The sequence below is a fragment of the Oncorhynchus tshawytscha genome, linkage group LG23 (genome assembly GCF_018296145.1).
Source record: "Oncorhynchus tshawytscha isolate Ot180627B linkage group LG23, Otsh_v2.0, whole genome shotgun sequence".
Taxonomy (NCBI): Eukaryota; Metazoa; Chordata; class Actinopteri; order Salmoniformes; family Salmonidae; genus Oncorhynchus; species Oncorhynchus tshawytscha.
Genome location: NC_056451.1, coordinates 10,430,559 through 10,444,667, shown reverse-complemented (window position 1 = coordinate 10,444,667; position 14,109 = coordinate 10,430,559). Strand labels below are relative to the sequence as shown.

The following is a 14,109-nucleotide window of genomic DNA, read 5'->3' as shown; positions in this document are numbered from 1 at the left end:
TGGTTAGATGAAGGATTAGTGATAAATTGCCTCGACTACAGTGCATTCAGAAAGTATTCAGACCCCCTTGACTTTTCCCCCATTTTGTTACGTTACAGCCTTATTCTAAAATGGATTACAATGTTTTTTCCCACCCTCATCGATCTATACATAATACCCCATATTGTCAAAGTAAAAAAAGGTTTCTAGACATTTTTAAAACTTAAAAAAAAAAAATCCCATTTATATCAGTATTCAGTCCCTTTACTCAGTACTTTGTTGAAGTACCTTTTGGCAGTGATTACAGCCTCGGTTCTTCTTGGGTATGCCGCTACAAGCTTGGCACATGTTTATGGGGAGTTTCTCCCATTCTCTGCAGATCCTCAAGTCAGATTGGATGGGGAGCATCACTGCACAGCTATTTTCAGGTCTCTCCAGAGATGTTCGATTGGGTTCAAGTCCGGGCTCTGGCTGGGCAACTGAAGGACATTCAGAGACTTGTCCCGAAGCCACTCCTGCATTGTCTTGGCTGTGTGCTTAGGGTTGTCCTGTTAGGGGAACTTTCAACCCAGTGTGAGGTCTTGAGCAGGTTTTCATCAAGGACCTCTCTACTTTGCGCCGCTCATCTTTCCCTCAATCCTGACTAGTCTCCCATTCCTTGCCCCTGAAAAACATCCCCACAGCATGATGCTCCCACCACCATGCTTCACCATAGGGAGCCAGGTTTCCTCCAGATTTTAAAGCTTGGCATTCAGGCCAAAGAGTTCAATCTTGGTTTCATCAGACCGGAGAGTCTTGTTTGTCATGGTCCTTCAGGATCCTTTTGGCATACTCCAAGCGGGCTGTCATGTGCCTTTTACTAAGGAGTGTTTTCTGTCTGGCCACTCTACCATAAAGGCCTTATTGGTGGAGTGCTGCAGAGATGGGAGAACATTCCAGAAGAACAACCAGCTCCACAGAGGATCTCTGGAACTCTGTCAGAGTGACAATCAGGCTCTTGGTCACCTACCTGACCAAGGCCCTTCTCCCCAGATTGCTCAGTTTGGCTGGGCGGGCCAGCTCTAGGAAGAGTCTTGGTGCTTCCAAACTTCTTACATTTAAGAATGATGGAGTCCACTATGTTCTTGGGGACCTTCAATGCTGCAGACATTTTTTGGTACCCTTCCCCAGATCTGTGCCTCGACACAATCCTGTCTCGAACCTCGTCAGACAATTCCTTCGACCTCATGGCTTGGTTTTTGCTCTGACATGCACTGTCAACTGTGGGATCTTTTGTATAGACAGGTGTGTGCCTTTCCAAATCATGTCCAATCAATTTAATTTATTACAGGTGGACTCACAGGTTGTAGAAGTATCTCAAGGATGATCAATGGAAACAGGATGCACTTGAGTCATAGTTAAGGGACTGAATACTTAGGTATTTCAGTTTTTTTCTTTTGTATAAATTTGCAAAAATGTCTAACCTGTTTTCACATTGTCATTATGGGGTATTGTGTGTAGATTTGAGGATTTAAAAAAAAATCCATTATAGAATAAGGCTGTAACATAATGTTGAAAAAGTGAAGGGGTCTGAATTCTTTCCGAATGCACTGTATTTACAACATGCCAATGTGGCTTTGCAGCAGTACAATAAGTGTCTGTTTTACCCTTTACAAAGAACAGCTGTTCTAAATGGACGTGAAATGATTTGAATGAAACTACAGTAACTTGGGCCCTGAGGTTTAAACCATGAAATGAATAACAGGTATGGCAATATCTGATTAGGAATAACTCTAGGTTTTGTATTTTTTATTTTTGTTGAAAATGGCCGTAATAATTTTAGAAGCAATCTCTGTTGGACAGTGTTTTAGATGCTCTTTTGGACAATGATTTTAAGCTGCATGAATCTACATTAATGTATATCAAAATATTACTACTTATGCAAGTAATTCCAATAATAACAACATATATATTTCTGTCTCACATGGACCCTAGACAGTCATTTAAAGTCCAGGTACACTCACTCATCAGTAGTATAAGCCGCATGACTTTTAATCAAATGAACTCTTGCCTGTCAAAATACATCTGGCATTTGAGGTTGACAGACTTTTACCTGCAGTGTGGTACTTAACTACTAGAGCAGTAGGTCTATGATAGGAATGATACAGGCGTTTTAATGTTAATGATGTCAGTGCTCAAATTTGTACACACACAGATTGTAACTTTCCAATAGGGACAAAGCTTTCTAGCATATTGTTAATTATTGACATAAGACCTTAATAGTAGACCCTCTATGTACCGTTATGAGTTTGTATAGCGTTTCAGTTATATTTCTGAACTACATGTTGCATTCCTTCTGTACAACCTCAATGTAATCCAATGGATATATCACAATGCACTGCCTATGGATTCACGTTATTGCGAGGCAGTCAATGTGAGAGCAGTCCAGAGATTGGCTTGGAGCAGTCACGATTATGTTTATCATTGTGTTAAAGGTCCAATGCAGCCATTATTTGTTTGGCTCTATCAAATAATTTCTGGGTAACAATTAAGTACCTTACTGTGATTGTTTTTGTCCATTACAAATGAAAAACAACTTCTCAGAAAATCGCAATTTCTCAAGCAGTAATTTTGCTAGGACTGTTTGGGTGTGGTTTAAGTGGGGAGATGAAAATGGAAAACTAGTTATTGGTGAGGTTTGAAACTCTTATTTGTATATTAACTAATTTATGATATCACCAGGCAGGCCAAAAGTCTATCCCACCAAAACAGGCTGAAATGTCAGGTGGTCTTTTCAAACAGCTCTTACACTAAAAGGGCATTATCATTTTCACAGTATTATTCCATGCTCTTAGTGTGGATATACAGTGTTTGTGTGTATAACACAGGCAATTCACGTTTTTGATTGCACTGAGCCTTTAAGTCTGCCTCTGGTCTGTAAAAGTGTGTCACTGGGTTAAAGTGACTTTCAAGCGCCCACGCAAGTGGGAGTGGCTGACAACTGGGTCACATGGTTAACACACTATTTAGAACATTGAGTACAGAAGAGTCATCGTACAGAAGCGTCATCCAACAAGGGAGTTCGTCCAGCGTTTCTCATCTTGTTACAGATCTTTAAATATACAAAAACTATTCGGGTTGTATTAGATGCCATTGAAAAGTCGCGGGAACATTTTGGCTGAAAGAAGAGCAGAATTTATTTTGTTCAGGATACTGACAGTGGAGTGCAGATAATTATATTAATGCCACGAATATTTACTACAGTAATGTAGTTGAGATTAAAATAAGAAACCGTGTTGAGTTTTAGATGACCGACGCTTTGAATTTGAGTTTAACCGCTGTGCTACTAAGGATAATAGCACCTTACAATCCTTACAGAAAACATCCAGTTGACATTGTGAAACAGGCGAGTTATTGACAAGACATTTAGTCAGCATAGGTTGCTTTCTCTAAAGATTCTCAGAATCGAGGTGCCTGCAGACATGGGCTCAATCAAGCCTGGTAAGACCGGCTTTATTATCCGTGCTATTACAATGTTACAATGTATCTTGTCATGTAATTTAAAGTGTCCACCTCTCGCTACATTGACCAGTTACTTTGTTGCAAATGTGTTACTTTGTTACAAATCTGGTGTTACTGTTGCTGTCAAGAATTAATGTTTCGTTCTAAGCATCTGTTCTAGAAAAAGCTAGTAAAATCTGGCTAATATATGTTCACATTTTATTTAGTTGTGTGAGTTTTACAAGTTATATATGGACCACAATTAGAAACCTAATAGATTATTTAGATTTTCTGGTCTGCTTATTGTCAAGCCATGTATGTTGATTAGGAATGCCACTGTGCTACGGTTTTTTTTGTTTTGACACTACAATGTTCTGCTTTGCTTCACCTCACATGGACCAAGCTGCCTAGCCATGTGCCAATGCTTCTCGACTCTCACTGCTCATTGGCCGAGAACAGGCTGTGACGCAATCATTGCATAATTCTGCTCTGGGTCCAAGCTCGAGGGCTGTATGCAGGTCCACGTGAAACTGAAGGAGACAATTTTGGTGACCTAGATTTGCTCTCTTAGACATGACAGGTCCACATATGGGTGGGTTTTGGAAGCGAATTGTCATAGCTGGTTAGGTAATCATGGCCATGTCTTCGAGAGCATTAACTACATTTAGGGCTACATAGTATAGTATAATATATTAATTTATGTTGATTTTGTGTCTGAGCCTCCTGTACACCAAGCAACAGGTGAATTATTTTCCTAGCTGGGTTAATTTAGCCCATATTTAAGCATTTGGTTTAATAATGTCAACATTCTTATGGAATAACGTGATTTAACACCAAATGACTACAACAATAACTTTGCTTTTGACAGAAACTAAAAGCCAATATTATTCTGCCCTTTCAAGCAAAAGAGCAGTAACTGCTCATAAATGGAAACTTTGAAAAATGACTTCAGCGTTTTTTAATTGTCGAGCCAAATTAATTGTAGTCAGATCATTGGAGATGTTTATTTTGTATTCATATCAATCACATTTATTTATAAAGCCCTTCTTACATCAGCTGATGTCACGAAGTGCTGAACAGAAACCCAGCCTGTCACGTTCGTCGTAAAGAGGAGACCAAGGCGCAGCGTGATATGAATACATCTTCTATATTTAATGAAGACCACTTAAACAAACTATACAAAATAACCGTGAAGCTATACTATAAAGGCAACTAGACATAGACAATAACCCACGAAATACCCAAAGGTGGCTGCCTAAATATGGTCCCCAATTAGAGAGAACGATAAACAGCTGCCTCTAATTGAGAACCAATCTAGGCAACCATAGACATACATAAACACCTAGATAGTAAACGACCCCATAAACCTACAAAACCCCTAGACAGTACAAAAACACATACATCACCCATGTCACACCCTGACTTAACCAAAACAATAAAGAAAACAAAGAATACTAAGGTCAGGGCGTGACACAGCCTAAAACCCCAAACAGCAAGCAATGCAGGTGTAGAAGCACGGTGGCTAGGAAAAACTCCCTAGAAAGGCCGGAACCAAGGAAGAAACCTAGAGAGGATCCAGGCTATGAGGTGTGGTTAGTCCTCTTCTGGCTGTGCCGGGTGGAGATTATAACAGAACATGGCCAAGATGTTCAAATGTTCATAGATGACCAGCAGGGTCAAATAATAATAATCACAGTGGTTGTAGAGGGTGCAACAAGTCAGCACCTCAGGAGTAAATTTCAGTTGGCTTTTCATAGCCAATCATTCAGAGTATCTCTACCAATCCTGCTGTCTCTAGTGAGTTGAAAACAGCAGGTCTGGAACAAGGTAGCACGTCCGGTGAACAGGTCAAGGTTCCATAGCCGCAGGCAGAACAGTTGAAACTGGAGCAGCAGCACAACCAGGTGGACTGGGGGCAGCAAGGAGTCATCTGGCCAGGTAGCCCTGAGGCATGGTCCTAGGGTTCAAGTCCTCCAAGAGAAAGAAAGAAAGAAAGAAAGAGAGAGAGAATTAGAGAGAGCATACTTAAATTCTCACAGGACACCGGATAAGATAGGAGAAATACTCCAGATATACAGACTGACCCTAGCCCCCCGACACAAACTATTGCAGCATAAATACTGGAGGCTGAGACAGGAGGGGTCGGGAGACACTGTGGACCCGTCCAACGATACCCCCGGACAAGGCCAAACAGGCAGGATGTAACCCCACCCACTTTGCCAAAGCACAGCCCCCACACCACTAGAGGGATATCTTCAACCACCAACTTACTATCCTGAGACAAGGCCGAGTATAGCCCACGAAGATCTCCACGGCACGAACCCAAGGGGGGCCACCAACCTGTACAGGAAGATCACGTCAGTGACTCAACCCACTCAAGTGACGCACCCCTCCTAGGGACGGCATGGAAGAGGACCAGTAAGCCAGTGACTCAGCCCCTGTAATAGAGTTAGAGGCAGATAATCCCAGTGGAGAGAGGGGAACCGGCCAGGCAGAGACAGCAAGGGTGGTTCATTGCTCCAGTGCCTTTCTGTTCACCTTCACACTCCTGGGCCAAACTACACTCAATCATAGGACCTACTGAAGAGATGCGTCTTCAATAAAGACTTAAAGGTCGAGACCGAGTCTGCGTCTTTCACATAGATAGGCAGACCATTCCATAAAAATGGAGCTCTACAGGAGAAAGCCCTGCCTCTGTTTGCTTAGAAATTCTAGGGACAGTAAGGAGGCCTGCGTCTTGTGACCGTAGCATACGTGTAGGTATGTACGGCAGGACCAAATCGGAAAGATAGGTACGAGCAAGCCCATGAAATGCGTTGTAGGTTAGCAGTAAAACCTTGAAATCAGCCCTATCTTGAAATTGACCCTGACAGCAGTTACTGCCTTCTTGCTTGGTACTCCCACTGGAATTACCGTTTCTTTTTAACACAAACTTGTGTTCATACATTTATTTGTATGTGGCTGTCAGTGTCATATAGTTTGATACTTGTTTCAACAAATAACAATAAATAATGCCATGTTAAACCACAGTAACTGCAGCCCAAAGCTTAGCGATTCAAGGTAAAAAGCAATAACTGAGGTGAGCGATTGCATTTACTGCTTTTTCCTTGGTTTCACTAACTTTTTCCAGCTACTGCAAACATGACATCTTATTTTATCTGAAACACATTTTGTCCAAATGATAAATCATGTATTTAATGTATAAAAAATGTCAACACATTTTTGACCAAGAGTGCAGTTACTGCTCTTTTGTTTTGCAGATGGCAGTATTATTTAACATAATATAGTATAGGAGAACTGAGAAACCCAACCCCAACCTAGATGGAAAATAAATGTTAAAGTGCATACAAATGATTCCATAAACACATTAGTTTTCACATTACACTGCAAAGTGTCATGTTTTGAAGGTACACCATTAAGTAATTTAGGTCAAATGGAAGATATTTGCGATTTTGATTAGGTTGCAGGGTATCATGTAACACACCTTATCACCCTGTGCTCAAAAGTCTTTAAATCAAGTATTTTTGTGATTATTAGTGTTTTTGTTCACACATTTTCTTCAACAGTGGTGACATGTATGACCCTGACTTGGACTGCAGGCTTTGCTGTACTTTTTGGTATAACTGTACACACCCATAGAGCCAACTTGTTATGTAACAGTGGTGTTATTCAAATGCCACCTGAATGAGGTAGTAAAAACAGGTCAAACACCAGGATGAATGAACGAAGGGGGGAAATAGTCTGGGATAAATCCTGCTCTATATTGGGTGTGGCAAGGGCAAACAGGCAGATGTTTTATCAGATTGTATGGCTTATATTATGTTTATATATGATTTATTATGTACCTTTGACCTAGTTTCCATCACTATTATAACCTTACTCTGACTTACAATGGGGTAAAAACTTAGAATATTATTTTGTGTCCCTCTTAGTTGTAACAAAATATTACGACATCAAGATTATGACATCAATATTATGTTTTTGATATGACATATATTTGACTTATATTCCACTAACCTTTTGTATTTTTTTCCCTTCTCCCCTCAGGTGGTGTCATAGCCTACATCTCTTCTGGCTCCGCCTCCAGCCCGGAGTGCTGTTTGAGTGACAGCTGCAGCAGCGGCTACCTGTGCTCCTCTCCGCCTCATCCCTCACTGCCAAGCCGGGCAGTAGGAATCATGGTGGACATCGCCAGCCCTACCACAGCCAAGCACCCACGTAGCCACGGCACAGACAAGACTGGGCGATCCACCTCCACCAAGAGCAGCATCACCAGTGAGTGCATTTCAGCCCTGGAAATACATTCAGTATGGCAAGGATACTAGATTTATTCAGAATGACAAAGGATAGGAAATGCATTGTATGAGTTGCCACACTAATCCAGGAGTAGGTGCATTTCATATTCTCAAGTCTACATGAGTCATCATCGTGTACAGGTGGAATAGCACATTTGTTAGAGAGGTGTGAATTAGTAGTAACATTGCTGTGCGTTTCTCCTTCCAGAGATCAACGGCATGGTGTTGTTGTGTAAGGTGTGCGGCGACGTGGCCTCCGGGTTCCACTATGGCGTCCATGCCTGCGAGGGCTGCAAGGTAAGACTATACCTGACTGCTTCTCACGGAATGCCACACTGCCAGTCCAAGGCTTCATTCATGTTGTTCAATGGCTCTGTGTCGTAAGTATTTTGACAGTGTCGTTCGTGTTTTAACTAGGTAATAACCGCGCACAAACAATGTTCTCTGTGATTGTTCTCAGGGTTTCTTCAGGAGGAGCATCCAGCATAGCATCCGGTATAAGAAGTGCCTGAAGATGGAGAACTGCACCGTCATAAGGATCAACAGGAACCGCTGTCAGCAGTGCCGCTTCAAGAAGTGTCTGGCTGTGGGCATGTCTAGAGACTGTGAGTCTTCACTTGTAAATGTACATAGAAAATAATAACGGCATTTTTCCCATAGGGAAATACAATGGTTAATGGTGTGAGGGGTTTCCTTTTACAAGTTGGATGGATTGACTGACTGTAGGGATATCTGAGCCCTTATTAGTGATATATGTACTAATGTGTGTTATATTTGATTTCCTTCTCCAGCTGTTAGGTTTGGCCGCATCCCAAAGAGAGAGAAGCAGCGCATGCTGCTGGAGATGCAGAACGCCATGAACAACATGATGATGATGAACAACAACAGCCAGCTCCACAGTATGCTCCACGGCACCCAGAGTCCACCCTGCCCCATGGAAGGGCTCCCCAATGACGGCAGCTCCTCTTCATCCGCCTCTTCTTCTTCCTCTATCTCGTCTTCATCAGGCTCCAACCCTTCCTCACCCTGTTCCGCTCAAGACTCCATGGAGACCAGCTCTAGCTCCGCCTCTTCCTGTTCATCGGATAGCGGCGATGACGAGGTTCCTCCTTCCAGGGTGTGTCACCAGGGCACATTCACGTACCGCCGTGAGCAGCAACAGTCCATCAAAGAGGAACCGGAGGAGTTACCTTCGCCGATCGCCAGGGAAACTGTAAAAGACAGGAGAGACAGCCGCATGGAGGAACTGCAGGAGAGCTGGAAACACTGCGACCAAGACACCAGGGGTTACCAACCTAGTTGCAACAGCCATCAACACGTCACCAACGGTCCATACCGGGAAGAGAGAGTTGTTTACCAGCAGCAACCTGCGCAGCTAAACGGCGCCCCCAGTGGTAGAATGCCAGAAGATTCCTACAGCCTACATCACAGGAGCCACAACACAATGCACAACATACAGACCGTCTCCAATGGTTACAGTAGACCATCATACAGCCTACAGGACCATAAGACAAACATGGTGAGTGTCCTTTTATCATTTAATTAGCCTTCGTTGAAACATTGAGGAGATTGAAGGTCTCTTTACAAAATGTTACAGTAGAAATGCATTGTATACTGCACACCTGAAATTACCCCATAACCATGCCTAAAGCACACATGGAAAAGACCTAAAAAAGGCCTATCCTCTAAATCCCCTCCATTTTGTTTCTTCTGCATTATTACTCCAGCATTCTGTTTTCCATAACTGAGGGCCCTGTTCTCGACTCTTGTCACCCCAGGTCACTCCTAGTCTCTATGTGGACCCCAGCCAGCGCAGCCAGGAGATCTGGGAGGAGTTCTCCCTGAGTTTCATCCCGGCCGTGCGCGAGGTGGTGGAGTTTGCCAAGAGGATCCCGGGCTTCCGAGACCTCTCCGAGTACGACCAAGTCAGCCTGCTCAAAAACGGAACATTTGAGGTAAGAATCCCTGGACTCTCTGATACCAAAAATAGATATTTCCCAACTCTGGCTGTCGTGTTCCAACTGAACATTGCACTCTCTTTAACTCTGAGTGTTGAATTGGCTAAATATATTACAGTCTGTAGATATGTTATGACAGAGTATCAGTGTATTTGAACTCAACATTGAATTCTCTGCATTATCACTGTTGAATTCTGCCAGTATGTTGCCCGGTGCTAGTCACCATAAACCCATGTTCTAACACACCCTCTCTCCAGGTGCTTATGGTGCGCTTCGCGTCTCTGTTCGACGTGGCCGAGCGCACCGTGACCTTCCTGACGGGGAAGTGTTACAGCTTGGAGCTGCTGCGCTCGCTGCGGGCCAGGCAGCTGCTCACCTCCATGTGTGACTTCAGCGAGAAGCTGGCTGCTCTGCAGCTGGACAAGGATGAGATGAGCCTCTTCATTGCTGTTGTCCTCGTCTCCGCCGGTAAATAACACTGTCCCTGTAAACAGTGTCCTTGTAAAACACAGTGTCCTTGTAAAACAGAGTGTCCTTGTAAAACACAGTGTCCCTGTAAACAGTGTCCTTGTAAAACACAGTGTCCTTGTAAAACACAGTGTCCTTTTTAACACACTGTAATTGTAAACACACTGGTTGGCTGGCTGGCTGTCCTCTAGCTGACTGGTTGGCTGGCTGTCCTCTAGCTAGCTGGCTGTCCTCTGTCTGACTGGTTGGCTGGTTGGCTGACTGTATTATGGTCCTGTGTCTAAAATGGCACCCTATTCCCTATATAGTGCACTACTTTGGTCAAAAGTGCCATTTAAATCGCAGTCCTGTACATACCATTCAGCCACTGGTGTTAACACACAATACTTATGTGTACGATTAAAATTAAAGCCTTCTTTGATACTGACTGTTCTTATGTTCTGTCCTGTGATCAGATCGTTCGGGGATCCAGGACTTGAAGTCAGTGGAGGCGCTGCAGGACACGCTGATCCGAGCGCTGCGGAGTCTGATCATGACGAACCACGCCAACGAGACTACCACCTTCACCAAGCTGCTGCTGAAGCTGCCCGAGCTGCGCTCCCTCAACAACATACACTCTGAAGAACTGCTAGCCTTCAAAGTGCACTCGTAATGGGGCACTCACAATAGGGCTCATCTGACTCCTAATACCCTCCTTCCACAATTTAAAACCAGGACTGACTTCCTCTGCCACTCCTATGATGAAATGATGAAGTGGAGAACTACTTGGTTTTGTTTGTTAAAGCCATTTAATTCCAAAGTGTATTGCTCACGAGCAATGTGAATGTGATGATTATGCTATCTTTTGGATGTTTCAAACGACGCGCAATATCAATTGGTCACTGTTTTCGACCCAATAAGTTTGATAAAAGCCCACAAGACTCAATGTAAACATCTATATCAAAAATAATGCTTGATTAATCAGATAATTGCTGCAATTGCATGGCTATCCTTAGGTGAACAACTTGACGTTGTCGCTCCCAACCCTCCGAGGAAGGAGTCATTTCTTTATTTTTGAATTGTTCAACTGCATTGTCATGTTTACTGTCCTTTGTGTACATAGGGTATTTCATTTGTCTGAATATATTGAATATTTTATTTTTTGCCTGTCTTTGTCTCAGCTGCCTTTACCACGCCTCCTTCTGGGGACTTGTTGATAGTACACTTTTTCAGCAACACAACTTTGCACATTGTGTTGTGGACCTGTCAACCTCCAAAATCTCACATGCCACCACAGACCCACATCATGTGCGCATGATGTGAACACGGATGATACTAAAGTGTTCCTTCACTGATTCCCCACCTTCCTCACAGTGAGGAGTTACTGGGTGGTTGTGACTTTATCTCCTGGCATTTCAGCACAGCACTGACTTTTAAAACGGATATTGTTTCCCATCTGTTGTTTTTTTTGGGAATGCCTGTATTTGTCTCCTTTTACGGACAAGATTGCAGTTTGTAAATAAATAGTTATGCTATATCTATCGTATATATATATAAGTAGTATAAATAAATACAAGTGAAATTATTTACAGTCTTGAGTTTTTTGTGTGCAATATGTTTGAACTCATTTGGTGATCTAATATGAGCGTCTATGAGGGGTAAAGCATTAAGAACTGTAGGTTTGTGGTTAGTTACATTGCGATATCATTTGTAGGGGGTACTGTATTGTACAGTGATTTTCCATATTACAAACCAGGTCCAATTAAGTGGCTTAAAGCACAGGTGTCAAACTCATTCCAAGGAGGGCCGAGTGTCTGCGGGTGATTGATGAATTAAGGTCACTAATTAGTAAGGAACTCTACACATCTATTTGTCTAGGGCTTAATTGAAAGGAAGAACCAAAAACCTGCAGACACTAGGCCCTCCATGGAATGAGTTTAACAACCCTCGCTTAAAGTGACCACCCAACTCTGTAACCAAAACGTGGACCTGAAATGCAATGACTAAGTTCCTCCACAAGGGCGCGCTGTCCACATTTTTATGTCGTACCACTATTTCCATGGTGGAAACTGATTTTAATACAGTGTAGAAATGTGCAGATGTTTATTTCAGCAGAGGAGCTGCCCAGAGAAAGACAGAAGTGGAGTCTTTGTAGCTGGTTTATACGCTAGCCAGGTTAACGGATGCCTGAGTGTAAGTAGCAAAGTACACTCAATTCAATACAGTTCTGACTTATGAATAACTTATAGCTTGTATCTTAATGGATGTAAGACCTTGCATTAAAATGCCCCGAAGAAGCAATAATGAGCAGAAATATTTTTTTTAAATTGAATATTTGTATAGTTTTATGGACAGTGATAGTTAGAATGTAGAAGGGAGACAGGAAGAGCTGAGATGGGATTCATACCCAAGTCACCAGGGATATATGTGTTTCGGAGTCTGGGAGGCCAACCATTACGCCAGACTCCGGCACAATGAGCATCAATTCCTTCCTAGGTTAACACATTTCATTTCATTCAGGCTGCCATTGTAAGTACGAATGTGTACTTAATTGACTTGCCTTTATCAAATAAAGATTAAACAAACACTGTCTGATTAAACAAAAGGCAAGTGCTGAAAGACTCCATACAGTTTTTAGTGTAAAGGTCTACCAAATTCTAGAGCGCTTTTGGTTAACTTTGGTTTTTCATTTGTTTGGTGTCCTGAATAGTGGTCCAACACCAGCTAGCTAGATCATGGACATACAGGCCTTCCTAGAGTTTCCCCTCACCACTGTTGAATTAAAGGGATACTTAAAGAAAAATCAATACCGGCATTGGCATTATTGGGCGAAAACAATGTATGTTACAACCTCAAAGTATCTTGAAACATTGTAGTTGCATGGTCAAGTGCCACAAAGAAGAACACAGGCAAATTACAGTTGACCTAGAACAGAGCAGCACGACTGGCCCTGAAATGTACAAGGCTAAATATCAATAACATGAATGTCAATCTCTCCCGGCTCAAAGTAGAGGAGAGATTGACTGCATCACGACTTGTCTTTGTGAGAGGCATTGCCATGTTGAAAGCACATGTTCAAACAGCTAGAGGAAAAAGGGGGAGGCTTGCAAGCTGAAGAACACCATCCCAACCGTGAAGCACGGGGGTGGCGGCATCATGTTGTGGGGGTGCTTTGCTGCAGGAGGGACTGGTGCACTTCACAAAATAGATGGCATCATGAGCACTTCACAAAATAGATGGCATCATGAGGGAGGAAGGTATGTGGATATATTGAAACAACATCTCAAGACATCAGTCAGGATATTAAAGCTTGGTTGCAAATGGGTCTTCCAAATGGACAATGACCCCAAGCATACTTCCAAAGTTGTGGCAAAATGGCTTAAGGACAACAAAGAAACGTTTGACCCAAGTTAAACAATTTAAAGGCAATGCTACCAAATACTAATTGAGTGTATGTAAACTTCTGACTCACTGGGAATGTGATGAAAGAAATTAAAGCTGAAATAAATCATTCTCTCTCCTATTATTCTGACATTTCACATTCTTAAAATAAAGTGGTGATCCTAACTGACCTAAGACAGGGAATTTTTACTAGGATTAAATGAATTGTGAAAAACTGAGTTTACATGCATTTGGCTCAGGTGTTTGTAAACTTCCGACTTCAACTGTATATAGAACCCTTTTTATGGTTATTTATAGAAGCTTTATGGAGATTGGTTCTTTATAGAACCAATCTCAAATTCAAAGGTTCTTTGTAGAACCATATAGTTTTTTTTATTCTGGTTTAATAGCCATATTATATTGTAAAACTTCTGTAGGTTTTAATATTGTGTTAATTAACAAGTTGAATCGGGTGTGCTAGCTCCGGAAAGGCTGCGGGTCTCTGAGGAGAGAATTGAGAACTACTGACTTAGTCAACCGTTCTCAAATGACACAAGGCCATACATGAA

General features: G+C 42.4%; 1 protein-coding gene across 1 annotated transcript; it reads left to right on the top strand.

The window, feature by feature from the left end:
- The first annotated feature begins 2,994 nt into the window (after nt 1-2,994).
- On the top strand, nt 2,995-11,744 carry LOC112223012 (nuclear receptor subfamily 1 group D member 2). The gene is made up of 8 exons (XM_024385926.2): nt 2,995-3,459; nt 7,507-7,734; nt 7,963-8,051; nt 8,215-8,359; nt 8,546-9,273; nt 9,533-9,709; nt 9,970-10,180; nt 10,636-11,744. The coding sequence occupies exons 1-8, from the start codon at nt 3,441-3,443 to the stop codon at nt 10,830-10,832; spliced, it is 1,794 nt and encodes a 597-aa protein (XP_024241694.1). The 5' UTR covers nt 2,995-3,440; the 3' UTR covers nt 10,833-11,744.
- The last annotated feature ends 2,365 nt before the right edge of the window (nt 11,745-14,109 follow it).